Raw genomic sequence first — 22,537 nt, 5'->3', positions numbered from 1 at the left:
GGCGGGGGCACACAGCCCCTCCCCCCTGAGCTGTATTTAGTCCCAGAGACCCCACCTCCTCGGGCCTGCTTTAATTATTTGAAGGAGGGGGGATGTATGGCCTCCTCGCTGAGCCTTAAATTGCTCTGGGGACCCAATATCCTGTGGCTAGATCACTTGCTGTGTCACGTTGTGCCCACCCCGGTGCACAATAGTTTTCCTGCCCCCACTAGCGCGGGCAATGAAACATGTGTTTGCGCTTGCCTGGCGGGAGCATTTTTAAATTGCCTACGAGAACTTAAAAAATGCTCCCTCTGTTTGGGAGCAGACTTGAGATCTGTTTCACTGCCTGTACTGATGTGAGCAGGGAAAACAGATTGCTCTTGTCTGGAGGGAGCAGCAAAAATATCTGCTTGCTGTGGGTGGGAGCAATGCTGGGTCCTGCAGTATGCAGGGAGCCAGCTGGGGCTCCAACTATTTAAAAAGGACCGCCTGTGGGATGGAGTCACCGGGCCCAAAATAGGCTCGGAGAGGGGGCCATGCTCTGCCCTTCCCCTTTAAAATGCATAAGACCCTGAGGGATGGGATTCTCAGGGATTTAAGAGGCTCATGGGGCCACCCAGCCTCATCCCTTTAAAAATACGTAAGGCCCTGGGGGTCCCAGGCCTTAATGAGGCTCAGGGAGGTTGGGGGTCACATGGCCCCCTCCCATTGAAAATACATGAGGCCCAAGGGGGTGAGGGTCGCCCCTCCCATTAAAAAAATGTATGGTCTGGGGGATGGGGTCCCTAGGGCCAATTGAGGCCTGGGGAGAGGAGCCCCTCCACCTATTAAAAAAAATATAACTGGCCCCAGGGGATGGGATCCCCAGGCCCTGATAAGGGAGGGCGCCACACAGCCTTTGTCCCTTTAAAAAAAATACTTCCCCACGGAATGAGGTCTCCAGGGAGGAGGCCATGTGGCTGCTATGGCCCTGGGGCCTTGTGAGTGTTGGGGGCTGCAATACAGGTTCTGCCGCTAACATCACGTTATGCATGAGCAAAGGCTCTGCACAGCATGGGGACCCCACACCATGTGCGATGAAAGGCTGTGGGCAGCGTGAGGTTGGCTGCCTCTGGGGGGTTGGCTGCCTCTGGGTTTGTTGTCCACCATGTTGCCAGCCCAGTACTGTGCACAGCCAAAGGCAGTGCACAGTGTTGGGTTGGCTGCCTGTGTGGACAACCCTTTGCCACACACAGCAAAGGTGGGGTGGTTGGTTTTACATATGCTAATAAAATATTTTTAACAAAGTAAAATATTTCTTAAGGTTAAACTAATCCAGAAATTTACTAAAAAAAAAACAAGGTTAAAGTAAAGTTCGAGTTAGGTGCGATAAAATAAATCAGTTTTTGTTTAATAAAAACCTTACAGTTTTGTCACGGAGTGGTAAGAAAATCCCTGTATTTATTCAATACGGTGCATTCCTGTCCTTTTCCCTTGCGCTGGTTCCGTTTTGGCAGCCTAGTGCCAGTGCAGGCACCCTTGCACCATTTATATATTATGAGGAAAACAATGCAAGATAAAACACGTAGATCAAGCAGAATACAAGATGAATTGGTTCAATAAAAGGAGCTTCCCTTTTCTAAATAAAGTACTGAAAGTGGCAAGTGGATTTCTAGGAGGAAGATGTAAGTGTCAAATGTACCAACTTTAATGTTCAGGGGATAGGCGCGGGTGCTCAAGCATAAAGCTCAACACCCAGACAGGGGAAATCAGCAGAGTCAAGAATAGGTCTTCTCTCAGTGAAGTCAGATAGGGGCTGATAAACTATTGTATGAAACACACTATTAATATACGAAAGAAAGTCTGTGAAACCTCTTCACATCAGTTCCCACCAAATGGTCGAATTAGGATCAGCCATTCTTTGGGAGCAGGTACACATCCCAAGTTTCCCAGCGATGCAGTAAACATAGAAATAGGAAAAAACCTGTGAGGATTGTTTATGTGCAGGAAGGTCTCCCTTCCTGCACAAAAACAATCCTGCCTGTAACACAGGTACCCTTGCACCATGGTGCATGGGTGCCTGCATTGGGCTAGGCAGTGTTTCTGCTAGAGGGGGAATGCAGCATATCTTTATTGTTATAGCACATTCCTGCCCTCTCTCTTTCACAGAGAGCAGCAAGTTGTCTTGCTGTATTGCACTGCATGAAATGTTGATAAATATGGGCCCCAGGATTTGAGAGATTTGTGGAAGGGTGATGGTGGGGCCATATGTTATAAGGAATACACTTACTCCCTGGCACACATTGTATGGATATTGCAAGTAAATTCAGAGTTTCATTTCCCTATAAAAGGACTCAACAATGGCATTGTTCCTCTATATGGTCATGGAACTCCTGAGTGATTTGCAACATCCTTGCATTGAACAGCAGGGGGCACTTTCTCCCATATATAATATTTGTTAGACTGCAATCCATTTATATAAACCTGTCTCTAATTTCCCAATTACAGCCGACCTCTGAAATTGCTAGTCCACTGTAATATAGAAATGACATAGCTGCTTATCTGTAATTAGTTGTTACATTGGAGTTCTGACGTCACAGCGCATGCTTCCAGAGCCATAAGCCAAGGCGAAAGGCAGTTCATTGAGCATAAATATGTTAGAAGTTAAACAAGGAAACTGGGAACTGGCAGTTCCTTCTTCTGACATATTTTTCTACAAAGAGAAAGTGATCAGCAGAAAGAAGACATATCTATGGAAACGTTTTCTCTTTTTTTTTTACGAAATAGGTCTTTGCAGGAACGATAGCATCCCTGCATGCTTCTGTATAGTCTGAGTCACAGCATTTTGACCTGATGTACACTAAACGGATTCCAATTTCTATTTTGCGAAAATGCGTATCTGCTTTTTGGTGTGTCAAATTTCGCACTACAGATTCTGCTGTTATTAAACTTGTCTGCATTGAACATGAACGTGGAAGACACCAAGGATTTAAGTAATATGGGGACGGTGAAGGTATGAGCATGTATTATTAGCTGCTGTAATAAGCCATGTATAACTAGGTCTAGGCTGTACTGTGGCTAATAGAGGTGAATGGAAGGGGAAAATGATACAACTACTTTACACCAATTAGTATTTTGAATTTAATAGAGTTGGACTCCTCATCTTACCACTAGCTTCTAAATCAGAACTTCGTTTCTGTTGACATACTGTAGGTATTATTAGTGGCCAATATGGACGAGGTTGGAAAGAACATCGTCGATTTACCTTGTCAACCCTAAGGAACTTTGGGTTGGGGAAAAAGTCCATGGAGGAGAGAATTCTGGAGGAGACATCCCATTTATTACAATACTTCAAAAACAACATGGGTAAGAATTCCAATCATCAGAAGAAGAAAATGGAATACAGTATTTGTTATGTTATGCTAATATCATTTATAACGTACACGGCTACTCAAGAGTGTCCCACCGCGGAAGCCAAATGATAAATGAAATGAGCTGGACCAATCAACACTTTTATGAAAACAGCCAAGTTTTTTAGCAGTTTCCTGAACAGCCTAGGGTTAGTAGTGTTCCTTAGTGTGTTGGGCAGAGAGTTCCAGTCTTGCGCTGCCTTGAAAGAGTCATTATATTACATTCTCTCTTTCTGAAATGTTAATCCAGCAAATTTGTTTTAGTAAATAAATAACAGTGCTTTATTTTTTCTTGAAATTCAGGTGCTCCGTTTGATCCATTGTTTGTCCTTGATAATGCTGCATCCAACATCATATGCTCTATAGTGTTTGGGAAGCGCTTTGAATATGATGATCCCTTTTTCCAAAAAATCATTGGCCTGCTTCATGAAAGGCTGAAGTCAATAACTGGAGTTTGGGCACAGGTAACATTTAAGCAAATTATTTTTACTTGTGGAAAGAGGTATGGTAAACACTAATATCTCAGTGCTGCAAGGTGGTAAATGGGGTCATAAACGACTCAGCACAAATTGGATTCTTGGGTTAGATTTATTAAAACATGCAACACAGTGAAGCAGCCAAAGTTACTGCATTGTGTGAAAGGAGGAGAGCAGAACACCTCCCTATCTCAAGACATGTGGACTAAGATATGGGGCTGTGCTTCTCTCTAGTGATGGTGCACAATTAGGCTGTCTAACGCTGCACACAAACCTTTGCACCCTAGTGCAATGGTGTCTCTGTCATATCTAGCATAGATTTTGTACTCTAAGGGTGCCTCTCTAGGGCAAAATACTGTTTAGACAACCTTTAAAACTTTTCCCACTTTGAATGTGTGCTGTACAGTGGAGCACAAATGCAAAGTTGGAAAACCTCTATCAAATGGGCTTCTGCTAGGGAAAAACTATATGAATGTGGGGATAACATCGGCCACCAACTTGCCCTCAGAATTAGACAACGATGTCCGCCAGTGAAATTCTATCAATTCAACTCAGCTCTGGCATGGTTACAAAAGATGCAAATAAGATCCGCCAGGCATTCTATGAGTTTTACCAATATCTGCATTCTGAAGATAAGGTGGCGCCTCTAGAATCAAGAGAGAATGAAAGTATGGAATACTTGGATCAAATCACTCTAGCGGCGCTTAGCTCCGAGGACTATGATCAGCTTGAGGAAACTCCCGGATGGGACTAGATATCTAAAGCTCTTACAAAGCCTTCCGGATGGAGAAGTGGCTGGCTCTGATCATATACCAATTGAGTTCTATAAAATATTCTCTCCCCAGATAAATACCCTCTTCACTTTACTGGTAGCTTCTATTTTTAACAGCGCTCCTCCACCAGATTCTTGGTCTAATGCCAAAAAAGTTATATTCCCAAAGAAGGATAAATCTCCTCTTGAGATGGGTTCATACCGGCCAATAACTTTAATTAACCGTGACTCTAATATATATGCCAAAATATTTGCATCAAGAATGTCTTTGAGAACAGAGTCCTTGGTCTCTCAGTGGCAATACTGGTTTATCCCTAAAAAAAGCACAACAGAATATATCCGTAGGGCCATCACCCTCTTGGATGCAGTCGAGGTAGCAGGAGACCCGATCTCATTATTCCTACTCAACGCTGAGAAAGCGTTTGATCGGGTCTCCTGGTCATTCCTCTGGGCAGTCATGAGGAAAATGTGTCTTGGGCCCAAGACAATATCAGCCATATAAGCTCTCTACAGCAATCCCACAGCTAATGTGACAATTAAAGGGACCCTGACGGAACAGATTAAAATTTCTCGGGGGACCCGCCAAGGTTGTCCATGCTCACCCCTGCTCTTCGCTCTCTATATAGATCCTTTTATTAAAGCGATTGAGAAAAATCCATCTATTCGAGTGATGAGCAGGTTTGGACTAGATAATAAAAATGGTGGCTTATGCCGACGACTTGGTGGTAGTGACTCCTGACCCCTGAAGCGCCATCAATACCCTGGAACAAGAGGCCAGGCAGTTTGGGAAAGTCTCAGGCTATGCTCTCAATCATGGCAAGACCCAGATCATTATTAACAATCAAATTGACTGGTCAGATGGCTGGGTGGTACAGACTGCAAAATATCTAGGGGTGACCTTAACTGCCAACACCGACCTGATAGTGGAGGGAAATTTGGCCCCACTAGCCATAGAGACTAAATGGTTGCTTAAACGTATTAATAACCTAAACCTTACTATATTAGGGTGATGTAATGTTATTAAAATGTCTTACTTTCCCAATCTCCTACATTTCTTTAGGGCCATGCCTTTAGAAATGGGTAAAACAATACTATGGAAATTCGATCCGATTTTCTCTGAATTTATCTGGGCATACTCTCGACGAAGGCGCTCCTTTAAACTACTTTCCCTTCCTCGAGAAAGAGGCGGGTGGGCGCTACCAAATCTAAAACTTTACTACTGGGCCTCTGTTATGCAATATAGCACAGAGCTGCTCCAAGATCATTCATATATTCCCACGGAAGGCTTACCGTCACCTTATCATCTGCTTTTAGGAGTAGAGACCCCCACATGCCTCCGGAGGCAGCTCTCCTTTGGCTACTACAAACGGATTAGATTTAAGACCTTAATGAATGCCTATAAGGTTTTCTTCAACATTCGTAAAACTCTTGGGCTAGGTAATTTGAACTACTATTCCCCTCTCGATAATAACCCTAACCTACCAGTAATTTGTGGGATTTCTTACCTGCTCAAATGGCATCAAGCAGGAACATTAAAAATGGGGGCCCTAATAACTATTGAAGGCATAAAATCGTACTATGCGCTTAAAACTGATTTCCACCTGAGCGATCCAGAGCCATTTTATTATATGGCCATAAGAGTCTTCCTGACCCGTAAGCCTGGGGGGACTGCTGGTTTTTCCAAAGTAGCTCTTATTGACAAACTAAGAAGTCCCACCTTACCCAGGATTGGATACTTATATGATATACTAGTCAGCTTAATGCCTGATGATATGCTCACTGCTACTACTAAGTGGCTAAGGAAATTGAATATCTCTTTTGACACTTTTAATCAGGCTGTGCAATCTGCTAAGAGCGACTTATTTCTGCTAAATTACAGACCTAATTTTATAAAACTGCATTTTTTTTATACATCACACCTAGCAGAGTTGCCAAGTGGGGAACGGGTGCTGGAATGCTATGTTCCAGATGTTTAGAGTTTAGCGCAGACTCGATACATATGTTTGCTACCTGTCCCCAACTTACGCCATTACTGGGTCAGATTTAAAATGGCTATTTCTTTTCTGTATTATGACTTCTTGTATTCTCAATTAAAAAAAATTTAAAAAGCAATTGTAATGCCTGCCTCAAAGAGTCTATATATGTTGTGCAAACCCCTATCTACGATTGTTAGTAGATTAGGTTTGAGTCCAAATTATAAGTGGCTGCAGGGAAATGCCCGGATACCAGTCATGGGACAAGCCCTAGATGCAAAGTAATGCAAAGAAAGAGGGAGAGAGCAATGTCATATGTTTCTACCTGTAGATATGGGCCCTTGAATTGCATTGTTAGCTTGGAGGGCTCATCCAATGTTAATTGTGGTTCTTCTCACTGATACCTTACCTCCTCAGTTCATACAAATCCATGGATATTGAATCACCAAAGTACCATGTGTAGCAGAAGTGACATCAGGCACCAGCTAACCCCTTGAATTCACAAGGCTATCCTCTTGTCTCCGTCTTATTCCTTGAACAGTCTTTGACTGGCTGACCCTGGGCTATGTGATGGTAATGATGTATAAAGAATATAATTAATATGGCTTTCTATCAGATTACAGAGGGTTAACCCCCCTAAGTACCTAGGATTCGTTCCCAAGTGCTGTGACTTATTTTTTCATTAAACACAAGCCACATCATTTTGCCACTAAGGAAGCCAGGCAAAATGTGCTTCTTTTTTCTCACCAGTTCTGGATTCTAGAGGTACCCACAGTTTGTGGATTCCCATGGAGGGAACTGAAAAAAACTTCCAATCTGCAACAAAATGTGTTTTGGGGGGGGCTGAGTAGGGCAAAAGTGCTGCGCAATAATGTATATGTTTTTGTTTTTTAAAAATAACATCAACAAAAGGATTGCAGTGCCAAGATTGTCCCCCTGTCATCTTTCAGGACCAGGCAGAGTTGTACAAACAAAAACATTTCGTTTAGCACAGTTTTTTAAATTGTTTAGTGGTAGTAAATATTTCTTATTTTTGTGGTTTCCTAATACTTGCAGTTTGGAGTACACTGGAGTGAAGTGGTGTAGGGAGGAATAAAGTGTCATAGAGTGAAGTGATGTGTCGCAGACTATAATGGCGTGCATTAGAGTGGAGTGGCGTAGCATACAGTCGAATAAGGTATCATAAATTGGTGTACCGTGTTGTACAGTAGAGTGTGGTGGCATGTTGTTCAGTATGGGAAAGTGAGGTAGACTACAATAGAATAGAGTGGCATACAGTCTAGTTGATGTTTGTACTGCAGAGTGGTGTACAGTCCAGTGTTGTAGAGTGGATTAGCATACAGTTGTTATAGAGTACAATGGTTTAGAGTGGCGCAGAATCAAGAGCCCTATCATGGAGTAGAGTACTGTGTCATAGAGTAGAGTGTAGTAAAGTGGGGTGTAGTGGCATGCTAAGAGTTGTGTAGAGTGTTGTATAGTTGGCTAGACTATCGTAGAGTGGCATAGTGTGAAGTAGAGAGTTGTACAGTGGCATACAGTATAGTACAGGGTTGTACAGTGGAGTGTAGAGGTATAGACAGGAGTAAAGTGATAAAAGTGGCATACCGTGTAGTACAGTGTTGTAGAGTGGATTTGCATAGAGTGAGTACAGTAGTATGGGAAACAGGGGAGGTGAGTAGAGTGGATTGTTGTATAGTAGCTTAGAGTGAGGTACAGTTTGATACAATGGAGTAGAGTTGAGTTGAGTGCCGTAACGTAGTGTGGTGTAAAGTACAATATAGTGTATTGGTATGTTGCAGAGTACAGTGGCATGGAGTAGAGTGTAGTGGATTCGCCTGGGTCGTAAACTATTTAAAATTGGAGTGGGGTCTTGTAAAGTAGAGTGGACTGCTTAGCTGTAGAGAAAAGTGTTGAATAGCGGAATAGATTATTGTACATTGGAGTGTACTGGCATAGAGTGGAGTATAGAGTTGGACAGTGGAGTGTAAGGGGATAGAGCAGATTAGAATGTCTTGGAGTGCCATAGAGTGTGGTAGACTTTTATGGAGTGGAGTTTTAGGAGTGGAGGAGAGTGTCAGACAGTGAGGAGGAGTGGCATACACTATAGTGGCGTAGAGTGGATTACCATAAAGTGAAGTAGCATATAGTGGATACTAGCATACAGTGGAATACTGTATAGTGGAGTGTAGAAGAATGGAGTCGCATTGATTGGAATATATATACATTCATTCCATTATATTTTGTTAATGGGAAATGGAAAGCTGTTAGTGCTAGCTAGGGCCATTGCTGTAATGTCAATTCGTGAGCTCAGCATGCTTTGCTGACCGTGCCTCCAGCCCAAAAACATGTACAAATGTTTACAATATTTAATACTTTGAGGCTACATATAATGCTCGCTGATTATATGCAGAAGCCTGAAAGCAGAACTGGTGATTGTTGGCTTTCAAAATAAAATCCAAATCCAACAACAACAAGTTGATAGTGATACATAGAATGCTTGAATTCATCTCATTCAATGGCATTTGTTCGGTTTGCATTCCAGTCCAACATCTTACACCCACCATGCCTCTGGAAGGGACAATAAGCAAACACTGACCAATTTCTATCTATTCAGGTCTCATCAAGGAGGTATAGCTTGAGCTGTATGGTACAGTGAGCATGGGACCCACATCTGGGCATACTCATCACACTTTGCCCATAAACTGCAACAACAGGTGAAGGATAGAACACTTAAATGAATCTCACCCACTGCCAATTGCTCAGGGCTGCATTTCAGTCCATCGTTTTTCACCCACAATGCCACTTCAGACTAATAACTACCTATGCAGAAGAGACCACAAGCAACCCCAGACCCCTCTTGACCTACCTATGTCTCGTCAGTGAGGTATAGCTTGAGTTCTATGGCAAAGTGAGCATATGACCTACGTTGGGGTGCACCCATCACAATTATTGCGTAAACTGCAACAACACGAGGAATGGATAGAATGCTTGCATTTTTCTCAGACACCTGCAATCACACAGGCAGCTTTCCAGTCCATTGTTTTTTGCCCACCATGCCACTTCAGGCAAAGTCTTACTCTATGCAAGTACATACAAATCCTGCTTCACATGGGAACAGTCCCTCTGGAACTGCGAGACAAGGCTTCCTCCATAAGGGCCCACAACCAACCCCAAACTGGTTTTAAGCTACTAAGGTCTAATCATTGAAGTATAGCTTGAGTCTTATGGCAAAGTGATCCCTCAACCTATCATACGTAGGGTGTAAATTGTAACAAAAACACAGTGATGTGTGAGTCCCATGCTCCCTATGCCACAGGAACTAAGCTGCGCCCTATTGATGAGCCCTAATCAGGCCAAACCAGGCTTGGGTAGCTTGTGTTCTGGCTTAGGGAGGACATATCCTCTCAATTCAGGCAGGACTGTTCCTATTGGAGCAGGGTTGAGCCAGTTTTGTATATGGCTATGTTGAACTGAGGTGGCATGGTTGGTAGAAAAATATGGGTTGGATTGCCACTTGAGCAATTGTCAGTAGTTAGACTTATTGCAAGAATACCTACCTCATTTTTGTGCTTTTGATGTAACACCTTTATTGGCAAGGGTATGCCAAGACTCGTGTCTCATGCTCATTGTGCCACTGGAACCAAGCTACAACTGACTGACAAGCTTCAATCAAGGCAAAACTGGCCTTGGGTTGCATGCGTTCCAGTTCAGGGAGGTACTGCCCTGTCCGTTTAGGCTAACCAGTTTCAATTAGCGTAGGGTCAAAAATGATTTGCCTACATGGATTGGTGCCAAAGAGCAGAGGAAACAGTCAATAAAAGTAGAGGGTGCATGAAGAAATCGGAGAAAGTGTGGGCGCAATGGAGGGTGTACAAGGGGCTATTGGAGGACTATGTAGAGGCCGGAAATTATCTGATTGCCTAGGGAGTGCGGTTAGTTTTGTTTGGATTCCTTCTTGTTTATATGATGATTCCTGCTTCATCCAGTCATTTGCGCTTCTAATCAATGTAAATATCTACCTGATGTGCATGTAAAGTCAAATGTTATACTGTCTATTGAGCTGTTCAATAAAAAGAGTTTAAAAAAAGAATCATTTGCCTATGGCTTGGTCCAAACTGAGGTCGAATGGTGGGCAAAAGAACCTGTCCTGAGTCACTTGTGTTCTGATTCAGGGAGCACCTGTCCTGGCAATTCGGACTGGACTGTTCCTATTGGAGCAGTGTCAACAGTGAACTGCATATGGTTTGGTCCAAACTGAGGTGCTATGGTTGGCAAAAGCACAATGAGTTAGAAGGTTACTCGCAGTGAATGCCAGCGTTGAGTGTTCTTGCAAGCATTCCTTCCCTGGCCTTTTGTGTGTTTGATGTAACTCTCTAAATACCACAGGAATGCCCTGACATGGGTCCTGTGCTCACTGTGACTCTGGAACTAAGAGGCTCATTACGATGGTGAAAGGACCACCACCGCCGGGCCGGGGGTGAGATCCGCCGGCCCTTTGAACCGCAATTCAGACCGCGTCCGCTGCGGAAGCAAAGTCTGTCCGCCACGGAACCACCACAAGCAATCGTTATGATTGACAGGCAGAGCGGTCTGCATCCATAAAATGGTGGCAGTGCCTAGCAAGCACAGTCCGCCAAATTATGATGAAGTCTCCAGCCAGCCTTCCTGTGGCAGTGCAACCGCCGTTGAAAGGCATGCAGAGTTTGGTTTTGGGGGCCCTTTGAGGGCCCCCCTTGTGTTGGGGTGAGGTGTGGGTGCCCTGGGTGGTACCATTTCACTGCACCAAGTGGCAGGCACAGTGTAGTGCCTGTCACGTACTGCAGTGAAATGCACAACATGCTCTTTTTGACATTGCGGCGGTGCTGATATCAGCAGCCACCGATGCAATGTTAAAGGTGCGGAAAGCGACTGCCGTGGTGGCGGTCCCCTCCTAATCGGGTATGCGGGACCACCACATGCATGGCGGACAGTCCCGGTTTACACCACCATTGCGGATGGAGCCAGTCCGTCCGCCATTGTAATGAGCCCCTAAGCTACAGCTGAACGATGAACCCCAGTCAGAGCCAAATTGGTCTAGGATTACTTATGCCCCGTTTCAGGTTGGACCTGCACTGGCAGTTCAGGCTGGACTGCTCCTATTGTGACAGGAGTAAACAAAAGATTGAATTAATAAAACAATGCACCCCCTAGTAAAATCAATTGCTAGGTTGGACAACCATTTGTGTTGAATTAATTCTTATTTTATAGAGTTTTTTAGAAAAGTTTTTGGCATCAAAATACAACACAATATTTACACAAATACATGAATACATTCAATCCACTGAAAAAACATATCAAACAAGATGATTAAACAAGCAAATTTGTCACAAAAAAGTTCACATTGGACAACTGTACTATGCCTCAACTAGATCAACTGATGAGGCACCAGTCCTGAATGAAAATAAACAAGTGGACTAATAGATTGGTACACTGGCCTACTTGTTAGCACCAACACAAGATACACAATGAAGTTCATCACAGAGTGCTATGACTAGGAATAACACATAAACAGCTGGATAAGTTACACGTGTATTAATTAATTCCTATCAAGCCCCATCTATTTTGTATCTTGGAGGTCAGAACGTCGACGCGTTTTGTTTACTTCTTAGTTGTGGTCCAGGCCGGACAGTGATAGGACCCAAGCCTTTCCTTGTTTTCCTTACCTATTGTGACAGGGTCAGCATTGATTTGCAAATAGCTTGGCCCAAACTGAAGGGTTTATTCACAAAGGTAAACCTACAAGTTTGTGTATGGGTGGGATTTATTAGGTATTCATAAACTATGAGTTCAGTTTTACATGTAGTATTGTTACAACTGCGGAGTCTCCACACCTGAGGTGGGGTTTCTACACTAGGGCGAAGACTCGGCTCTCAGAGTGAAGGACTCTGCATAGAAAATATTGGACAGGAGGAGGGGTAGAAGTCCGCGTGTGGGCCCAGAATCAGTAAGTCTGCAAAAGGGTATTAACAAAGAAAATCTGCACTTTTAAGTATCCACCTGTTCTACATTTTGATGTGTAACGCAAAATATATACAGTTCCTGGAGAGGGAAGGAAGGGAGGATCTAGGTCAGGGAAACTGAGACCACAGATCAGGGGATCTGATTGCTCAGAAGCAAGAACCCTCACACACCAGTGAGGATGTCATGCTTCATCATCCGAAGCTCCTCGTTAGGCCAGCGCTGCATGCTCCACAGGCCCCTCGAGGGGGCTCTGTGCCAGAGGTCTTTTGAGCAAGGGATGCTGATCTTAGGTGTTGGGTGGAGGTGCATTAGGAGTAGATTGGTGTAATGTGAATTAGTGTTTTTAAAAATAGCTAAGAGGTACCCAAATAGGGGGGTTACTCTTGTTATGATTAAAAGGCAATGGGTGGCTAAATGTGGAAGTAATGGCCCTATCCAGCTCATAAAATAGTGTGTGTGTAGGTCAACATGTTTCTTGCCTCAAGTGTTGCCATCGATCTAAACAAATCTTCAGGACCAAAAAATGAAACCTAATCTACTCGTGGTTGGGGGAAATGTATGTACCATTAGCAAAAGGTACCCCAATCATACATTGAAATAATACACATTTCCTGACAATATTGTATACCTGGGGATATCTAAAACCTGACCTAAGTTCAGTAAGCTACTGAGGAAAAGGGCTAGATCTATGAAATGTACCACTGCTTTCATTTTTTTGGTCCTGCGCAGCATTCTAACAAGCACATCTCCCATGAGTGTAATTCGGAGGGTCCTGTACATTGCGCTAAATAGTTTGTGACTCCTAGCCAGTATTGAGAGAACAATGGGCAGGTCCAACACATATGAAGGAAGTCAGTGTCCGGTGTGAGGCGTAGTGCGCAGACCGCGTCAGTTCAGTGAAAGTAGCAATTAAATTTGTGAGGGGCGAGGTAAGCCCTGTGCAGTATGTAAAATTGTATTAGCTTGAAGCATGCATTACGTGACGCCAGGGCAGAGTATGCCATGATGTTCTGCCACTATTTATCTGTGCAAGGGTGACCCAGTTAGTTATCCCAGTGTTTTTGCAGGGTAGTAAGTGGTATTGCGGCATGTATGCATGGTGAACTGGCTAACCATCCATCCCAATTACATTAAGTATTGGATTGTTAGGTGCAGAGATTGTTCCCCCTGCACAGCACCCCAGTGCGTTCCTATAGACTGGATTAGGGAATTATACAGAAGGAATTACAGAGGGAGGCCAGTCCCTGAAATTAGTGCCTCCAATGATAGGAGAGCTCCATCATGGTACCTGTCCCCCAGGCCTTAGAGCCCAATGTCGTGTCAGGGACCTAGCTCCGTCAAGGAGGTCAGTAGATTGCCCCTTGGTGTGCCAAGCAATGTCAATGTCGGGGCATATGGAGTTACCAATTGGTTGAGGAAGAGGCTTCTTCTGAAGCATCTGCATGCTACCCACATATGGGGGTATTGGGGCAGTGGTGCCTTGGAGAAGGGGTGATATATGTATAATATAAGCGTTAAGTTTCACGAGGAAGAGGCAATTGCAGTGTCCTCCAATTGACAACCAGCGGGACAGCGAGCCACCCAATGTAGTTGGGAGGGGTGGATAGTAGTGAAGCAATCCTCAACAATCCTGGTCACACAGGAGATAGAACTTGGTGAGGGCCACTCTAAGCACATTGCATGCTTGATAAAGTCTCCTGTCTGGTGCTATAGAGAGTGGAAGAAGGGTTTGGTAGCATATAGGGGTAGGTTGGCGAAGTAGTTCTGCCATCCTTGTGAGGGCTATTCGGCCTACCACTGAGAGTGGCAGGGTCTGCCAGAACGACATTGGGGAGCACAAGGAGAGCACCGCACGGTTGAGGTTTAATTCCAGGAGATCAGCCGTGGCATGATATATCCTGATGCCCAGATAACGAAATGTGATGGGCTGCCACATCAACCGGACACCATGTATCCGAAGGGCAGGATCAAGTGTTGCAGCAGTAAATGGGAAGAGGCAAGATTTAGCCCAATTAACGATGTGGCCTGAGATTTCAGCAAGCCTGATAAGTAATTCGGTTAGGTCTGGCAGGATGTCATAGATGTATTTGAGATACAGAAGCATGTCGTTGGCATAAAGTGAAACAGAGTGTATGCCATCACTAAGTGGTATACCCCAGTGCTGTCCCTGCTCCAGGAGGTTGTAGACCACTGGATCCATTGCTATTGAGAAGAGCAGCGGTGAAAGGGAGCAACCCTGAAATATACCACTGTGAATCGGTATTGGCGCAGATAGCAGGTGTCCCATTTTCTCACCTGACAGAGGAAAGACTGTAGAAGACTCTGATCAAGCAGACAAAGCTGTGCCCAAGCCATACCAAGGAGGCACCTCAAACATAGAGGTCCAATACAGGGAGTCAGGAGCCTTTTCTAGGTTGAACAGAAGGCAGCCCACAGGGGGTGTACTCCAAGACGTTAAAGAATCTGCACAAGTTCAGAGAGGTATTTTTGGCCGGTACAAATCCATTTTGGTACAGATGGTCCCGCTGTGGGACCAGGGGGCCAGCTGATCCGCTAATATCTTAGCAAATGTTTTATAGTCTGCATTTAGAATTTCCATTGGTCAGTATGATTCCAATGTCTCTGGGTCCCTACCGGGCTTGGGTTTTGATATAAGTAGTGCTTTGTGTAATGTGGGTGGAAGACAGGCAGCTGACATGGACTCAGTGGATAGTGTTTTCAGCTTCTATGCCAGTAGTGTGGTGTAAGCCTTACAGAATTCAGGCGGTAGTCCATCATGGCCTAGTGTCTTGCCTGTGGCAAGTGCTCGAATGGCCTCCTGCTCTTCAAAGAGCATAATTTCTCTATTTAGCCCCTCCCTCTGTTGCATAGCAGCATACAACAAAGTGCTGCTACGGCCCAGCAGGACATTCCTTGGATTTCACACCATGTGGCACGATGCAAATTGCAGTGGTGGCATGATGGCGGAGACTAAATACCAGGGCAAGGGTGTCCCATGTCACTGTCTAGTCCTGAGCCCTAAGCAGGCAAGGAGAAGGGTCAGTCCTAGGAATGGGTCCTCCTGCAAACATCAGTTGGCGAGGTAGTGACTCACAGCACGAGCAACCCAACAGTTTGATCAGGCTGTAAGTCAACTGCCAGACTCTGCAACTAGCACTCCAGAGTTCACGAGGGGACCCGCAAACATCCAGGTTGGATCTTTGCTTCTCCATGCAGCCTCCCCGCATGGGCCGGCCAATGACTTTCGGTCCCCTGAGGCACCACTGTTCTTGCACAATTACCCAGCTGGACAGCCATATCTCCCAAGTGTGAGCAGGGGTACCACCTGTGATCACCATTCGGGGTGTAGATGGGCATAGGTGGGCTTGCTCTTCTCGAGGGCTGGTGTGCACTTCCCCTCCTGCAATAGGTGTAAATAGCATGTGGTGACATGCACCCAGCCTTGTCAGCCCACCAGTCTAGGCCAGCATTTCTATTGTGGCCACCAAGTCCAGCCGGGGCCAGAGGTCAGGACTAAAACCCCACCTGCCAGGCAAGGATCACATTGACTTTCATTGCCCCACCGCTGTCCCCGCCTGGTGTCTGGCTGACTCTCCCTCATAGCCCACCACATTCCAATGTGCTTGGGTGTCCCACCAGGAGCCTCACGGGCACCTGCCGCACTCACCGTCTGCCTCAGTCTGATCCGTACACTGGGGTAACATTGGCCCCAGCCCATGGTCACACCATGCTCCTTCAGGGGGTCCCACCTACATTCCTGCAGACCTCAGGTGCCCAAAGGGGGAGACCGGCCACCCCCATCGGCAGAGCACCGGACCCCCACCGTGACCCAAAGCTACAGCGCATGGCAAGGCAGGCCGAAAAGAGCAGCAAGCTGTATTTACTCACACGGCTGTCTGGGCTCTCACACTCTGGTCCTCCAGGCACCTCCACAGTGCATGATGCCGCCTCCAGGTATGGAGAAAGGCCAATGGTGGTCGGGACTGGGAGAAATGTGATGGATGGTAAGATTGTAGTGCAGACTTCCATTATAGATTGTGGCCATCTTGGCTATCCATACCACGCTCATCTATCCTTTCATTCTTGTGTTTGAATTAATATTTCTAAAATTGTGAATCTTGGTTGAGATGAACAACAGAGTAACCATGTCTGCAGCTCAGCATCTTTGTTCAGGTCCAATTCTATTCCTTCAGATTTAAGAATTAGTGCATATTCTCTTTGATAAAGAATCAATTCTTGATTGCCTCCTCAAGGACTTATTTTATTATTTCAATTCCATGGTAAATAAAAGTAAGTTGATGCTGATGGTCCTCAATGTTCAACCAAAGGTAAAGTTTTGTCAGATTTTTAAATGTTTCTGTAGTGCTATCCTGTTTTTAAGCAATCTGATAGTATTCCCAATGTTGGTTTTATTGCAGGGACATGTAATGCTGTATGCAACAAATGCACTCTCACAGTTGATCCAATCTTTGATTTGCTATTGTTATCCATTAATTATTGATTCTGTTGTGTGTTTTTACCTAGTTTACAAAATAAGCAATTTTTACATGTGACGAAGCCTTTACGTTTGTCCAGAAACATACCTCATTTATTTCTGTCATCCATGAAAAATAATTGACATAATTGTTTTAGATTAGGTGCTCTTTTGAAACTTATCTGAGGAAACTCCTTAATGCCACCCTGAATCTGTGGATTGGTGATTAATATTGACTAATGTCTCTGTAGTATTTTCTTAACATGGTGATGCCCATTATTATATTCAGTCTTGAATTGACTCTGGGGTTGGGAGCTCCTGTTCTTTTTTAATCTTGTAGGACATCTGTCCTATTAACATGCTGTAGTGCTTGAGGTACTCCTTTGGTTTGACATCACGTGATGACCTTTGACTACCATCATATTAATTGACTTTTACTGTTTCATTTTACCCTAACCTGAATGTATGTCCTGCATATGCCTTGTTTCCCTTGAAGATTTCGTAGTTTTAAAGTCGTATATGTGTGCCAAGAACAGAACGTGTGGGATGTGCATTGAAAGCATGAGAGAAAGAGATTGAGAGATGTGGAATGTACTTTTTGGCCAAGTGCAGTGTTATGAGCAGTGATGTTCAAATGTGCACCATGTTGTACATTGGCTGATGAACTGTGTGATGCTATAGGCAGTGGTGCACAAATGTGCATTGTGTTGTACATTGGGAAGTATTATGAATAAGGCTCCCTGTTTTCAGTTTTTACTGATTTTTACAGATAAATACAGACAAAAAACATTCATTTTCTTGTCTGTATTTATTTTTAAATGTGGATAAAAACGGAAATTAGCTTGCTTTTTGGGTAGTTCTAAATACTGTCTGCCATGACTGCCAGGCCAATAGATGTGTGGATTGCTAGATAAGGGGGTTAAAAAAGAAGGGAATTTTAGGGAGGCTTTAACAGTAGTAGATATGCACAAGGTTGATACTGAAATTTTCATATCTCCATATAAGTGCACTGATTTATCTTCTGTGGGTGTTTACAGCACTGAAACATGGCAGGCATTCAAGCATGAGTGCAAATTTATAGGTTAAATAAATGTGGAAATATATTAATTTCAGCTTACTTTTTCCACAAAACCCAAAATAAATATGGATAAATACAGATAAAATTAGCAAAAAATAAATATGGAAAAATACAGACGGAAATGGCAAAAAAAACCACCATAAAACCGGGAGCCCTAATTATGAAGTTCTTACTACTGGCTTTGACATGCCCTCCTGTCATCTTGAATTCTAACTCTGTTTTGCTTGAGCTTTATGCACGCACAGGCAGGCACCCAGAGTGCTTAAGTTGTTTGGGTAATCCACGTTCAAGGTTGCTTTGTTTTTGTTGAATGTACCGTCAGAGGCTTTCGTAAGCTTTGTTTAGATAAAGGCTTGAACATATGAGAATGCAGAAGGAACAAAGGAACTCCTTTTGCCTTTGGAATGCTTGCATGAAAGATGGCCAATTCCAGTAAGTTTCATTGGCACAAAGGGAAGGCCTCTCAAACCTTCTAGTGTGTTTTGAAACTATAAAGCTGAGGTTTGTTGACTTAGAAACCAGGATTGTTTGAGCCAGAATGGTGGACGCATCTTCAGTGCAGGCATCTGGTTGCTGAGTCTCCTGACTTCGGCTGTGAGTCCCCCAGTCTGGAGTGGGTCAGGATTAAGTTTGTACCAAGTGAAGTGTTTGATTTCTAATTGTTGCCATTGTGATGCGTGGCTGTTTGTGTGTGCATATTCAGTTTCCAGTGGCTATAACAGTCATTGTGATGGGTGGCTGTTTGTGTGTGCACCTTCAGTTTCCTGAGGCCATGATAATCTGAGGTGTTTTTATTAAGTATTGACTTTGTGATGTGTCAGTGAGTGTGAAAGTGCACATCCAAAGTAACCATCTGATGTATTTAGTGTATATATCTTTCTGATTTCTTGCAGGACGTCCAGTATTATCTGCTGCTAGTGTTTATTATTATCCATGCATTTAAAAGTTGCATTTGTCAAGTGTGTTATCATTGCTTGCATATACATATATATCTGTAGATACATTTGAATGTTATTCATTTGACATCTGGGAAAGCCTTTCTGTTAGAGAGCATTGCATAAATAAAACTCCAAGTCTTATTCTGAAAAGAGAGTCTTTGATGTGTTTAATTTCATAAAGAGAAATCACCTTTCTAGGTGGTGTTGTGTTATATGTGTTGCTTCGTCGTGTTTGAGCCACCGTGTGAGAGTGGTATTTTGTGGTATCTGGGGGCAAAGCAAGACACATGTTGAACTTCTTGCAGGGTTTTGGACAAAGTGGACATATCATACTCTCTATAACGTAGTCTAATGGCAATTTCTTGGTTTTTGTCTATAAAGTCCTAATTTTTACTACAGTTTCTTCTTGCTCCCCTTTATTCACCCCTTGGTATATTTGAAATAGTGGTACCATGGTGGCAGCTGGTAGCATGTAGAATGCAGTTAGATGCTGTTGGTTTCCAATAGATTTTGCTATGAAGTTTATTGCCTTCAGTATATAGGATCAGATCCAATCAGTCAATTGTTTTTATACAGATGTTAGATGTCACTGTTATACCCCAGTTATTATTCCATAACACCTATATGAAACTTTCAAGTGTGGTCTGTGAGCTTTGCTATATTAGTGGTATATCATTAGGCTTTCCTGTTTTCAGTTTCTGTTTTTGGTAAATTCTGGTGTTTTTTTTCAGTGTTTTCAAGTGATCTCAATACCTTTAAAAAGCAGTGGTTATCAGTGGTTACACATTTTCGCACCATTAAAAACAACAGAAACAGTGTTTTCCAGTGTTTATGGAATGTTTTGCTTTTATTATTGCTTGTTTTATGGACTGATAATGCATGGTATATAGACAGTGTATGTATAGTGTATATGAGGTTTAAATACATTTTTGCAAATTTAACTTATTGTGGTACACCATACAATACTTCTTCACTGTGTTTTTGGTCATGGGTGCTCACTCTTTCCTTCCCATGTAAACTTTTTTCTGTGAAAAGGCCCTCTCAACATTGGCACTTGAGACGGGCAAAACCAAAACAGCCAATACACAGCTGTTAACTCTGGCCATTGACATAGCTTTTCATGCCAATACTGGTGCACTTGAAGATTGCGATTCTTAGGGCAGGTTCTGCAACATTTGTACTGAACTGGGCGCTTATGCCCGCAGAGTTATTGAAGCAGCCAAAAATGAAGCAGTACTTTTGAAACTAAGAAGGAAAGTCCCCTTAAGTGAAGGGATCTAGAACTTGTACAGAGTACCACAGTGAGGTTGCATTGAATTCAAATGCCATCCATGGTTGGTGAAGGGACATTTCTATGCCTCATTGCAAGCCATTTCTCTTACATTGTAAAATAAAAATTCCTGAATTTCTCTTCAACATTGCTTTGCTTACCAAGTGACAAGCACTCTAACATGGAACATGTTGCAGTGCCAGAGTCACTAAATGTGTTGCCTAGCCTAGCCATGCGTTACATGTGTTCCAAAAGTCCGGTGTCATGTTTTCACCACTATCCCAGATGCCTGGTGATAGCACTCTTTTCACATATACTTGTCACTATACCTTGCATTGAATGTTTAAAGCCTGAGGTAGTGGCAATGCACCTACTATCAATACCTACTCACTAGAAACTGGGAGATGATGTATCAAGAGTTTTTACCCATTCTCTGTTGGTAAATGTGATGACACATATTGGGAAACATTTCCAGCCATTTTACCTAGCAGTCAAAGAATCAAACACAGCCAAAATATCAAATATGATTTTGATATTTCCTGATTCTCTACAGTTTATAAAATAATTAAACAAGACTTTAAACATACTTCTAAACCCTTTATATTTAGACCAAACATCAGAAAGCTGAAAAAAGCAAAAGGAAGAAGAAACAATATTTTAGTGGCATCCCTAAACAACAAAACTCAAGCAGGATAATGTTAGCCCAGTCTTTCTTGCTGCTAGCTTGTATAACAAAGTTACATTGTATCGGCCCCTTCAGGAAGAAAACAGGACTCTTTCACTCTCCCTTTTCTTTCTTTGAATGGCATTTAGTTTGTGGTTGTGCAGGTGTTTTTCAGTGTTTTTATGTTTTCACTGGTGAGGGCTATTTCTCTTTCAGTGGTGTTTTTATCAGGTATTATAGGTTTAAAACTAAAACCCGACAGCCTATATATCATCTATATGTCTGGCCCACACAATATTATTATAGTCTTCAAATTGTTCACTCCAGAGCCAGTGTTTTTCAACTTCTCCCATTAAAATACCAGAATAAGGGGGCACAACTTTGGCCACATCACAGTATAAAATTCTGCATAATCCTGTCTGGTTGGAGTCTGCTTGCAGCCAAAACACACTCCCAATAACCACAATCAGTGTGAGGTCCTATCAGAAGTGCAGCAAAGCACCCTGGTGATATGCAGCAGTGCTCAGAAACACAGCAAGTCAGAGCCTGGTTGCTTCACCTTGGGCCGTGTGTGAGGCAGAGCATTGAGGCGGCCCTTGCAGCCCTGTAGAAGCGGCTGGAGACTGGCGGGCGCCCGCGCTGCTAATTAGTCGCAGCCCGTAGATCATCGGATGGAGTAGCTGGTTGAGGCTCCACGGCCCACTGCCAGGTGAGCCTTGAACTAAATCCCTGCCCGGAAGATATTGCTGGACTGTGGTGGCCTGAGGGGAGGTGCAGGCCTGAATGTATGAGTATGTATACTTTTTTTTAAAGTGCACTATCAACTTTCAGGCAACCTGGCGCTGTATACCGCTGTGGAACCCTTCCTGGCTTTCCCTGTGAGATGCCCCCTACTGGGCACCCCCAAGGTGAAGCCAGGCATCCCAGCGCTTTCGGGACGTTGTGGAGATTAAGCAAGATATTGCCCAGAGTTGCAGAGTGGGACCCATGATTAGAGTAGGCACCGAGGCGAGAATTATCAAGTCCGTGGACATTGAGCCCAAGACCCTGCTCCGTCGGGAATTGAACCCTGGTCCCGGGTCAGACCTCTGCATCAGGGTCTGCCGCTACTAACCAGGGAGCCACACTTCTCCACATGAATGGCGGCCTGTGTGGGCACGTTGTTGAAGCAGACTGTGCCGATTGCTGTCGCCCCTCTTGAGGTCTCCTGGAGAAGACCTGTGGCCAGAGGGCACTTTTGAGACATGGAGCATGAGAGGCCCTGGGGCCCATAAGTGAAGTGGCTGGGTGTTTGCTGCTGCCCACTGTCTGGCGGGCTCCGTGGCACAGCCTTTGCTTGCGCTGGGGCTCTGGATTGCTGCGCAATAGCGGCTCGCATCAGCGGCCCGCAGGAGCGGTCTGGGCGTGCTGCGTACTTCGGGCATGAGGCCTTCCTGCCTTGGAGGCAGGCCAGACACATTGATGCCTGCAGCCTTGTCCGCTCCGCATTAATCCTACTGACCACAGTGGCTGGAGGAGTGA

The 22,537-nt window shown here is 44.1% G+C and overlaps 1 protein-coding gene across 1 annotated transcript in view; it reads left to right on the top strand.

The window, feature by feature from the left end:
• LOC144798398 (cytochrome P450 2C8-like) overlaps positions 1 to 22,537 on the top strand; it is a 640,773-nt gene that overhangs the window by 227,377 nt on the left and 390,859 nt on the right. The window contains exons 3-4 of the mRNA XM_078669253.1: positions 3,175 to 3,327; positions 3,675 to 3,835. Of these exons, the coding sequence (XP_078525379.1) occupies positions 3,175 to 3,327; positions 3,675 to 3,835 (314 nt within the window). The remainder of the gene's footprint in view (positions 1 to 3,174; positions 3,328 to 3,674; positions 3,836 to 22,537) is intronic.

This window comes from Lissotriton helveticus, chromosome 12 (genome assembly GCF_964261635.1).
Source record: "Lissotriton helveticus chromosome 12, aLisHel1.1, whole genome shotgun sequence".
Classification (NCBI taxonomy): Eukaryota; Metazoa; Chordata; class Amphibia; order Caudata; family Salamandridae; genus Lissotriton; species Lissotriton helveticus.
This window is presented reverse-complemented; position numbering and strand designations above follow the sequence as displayed.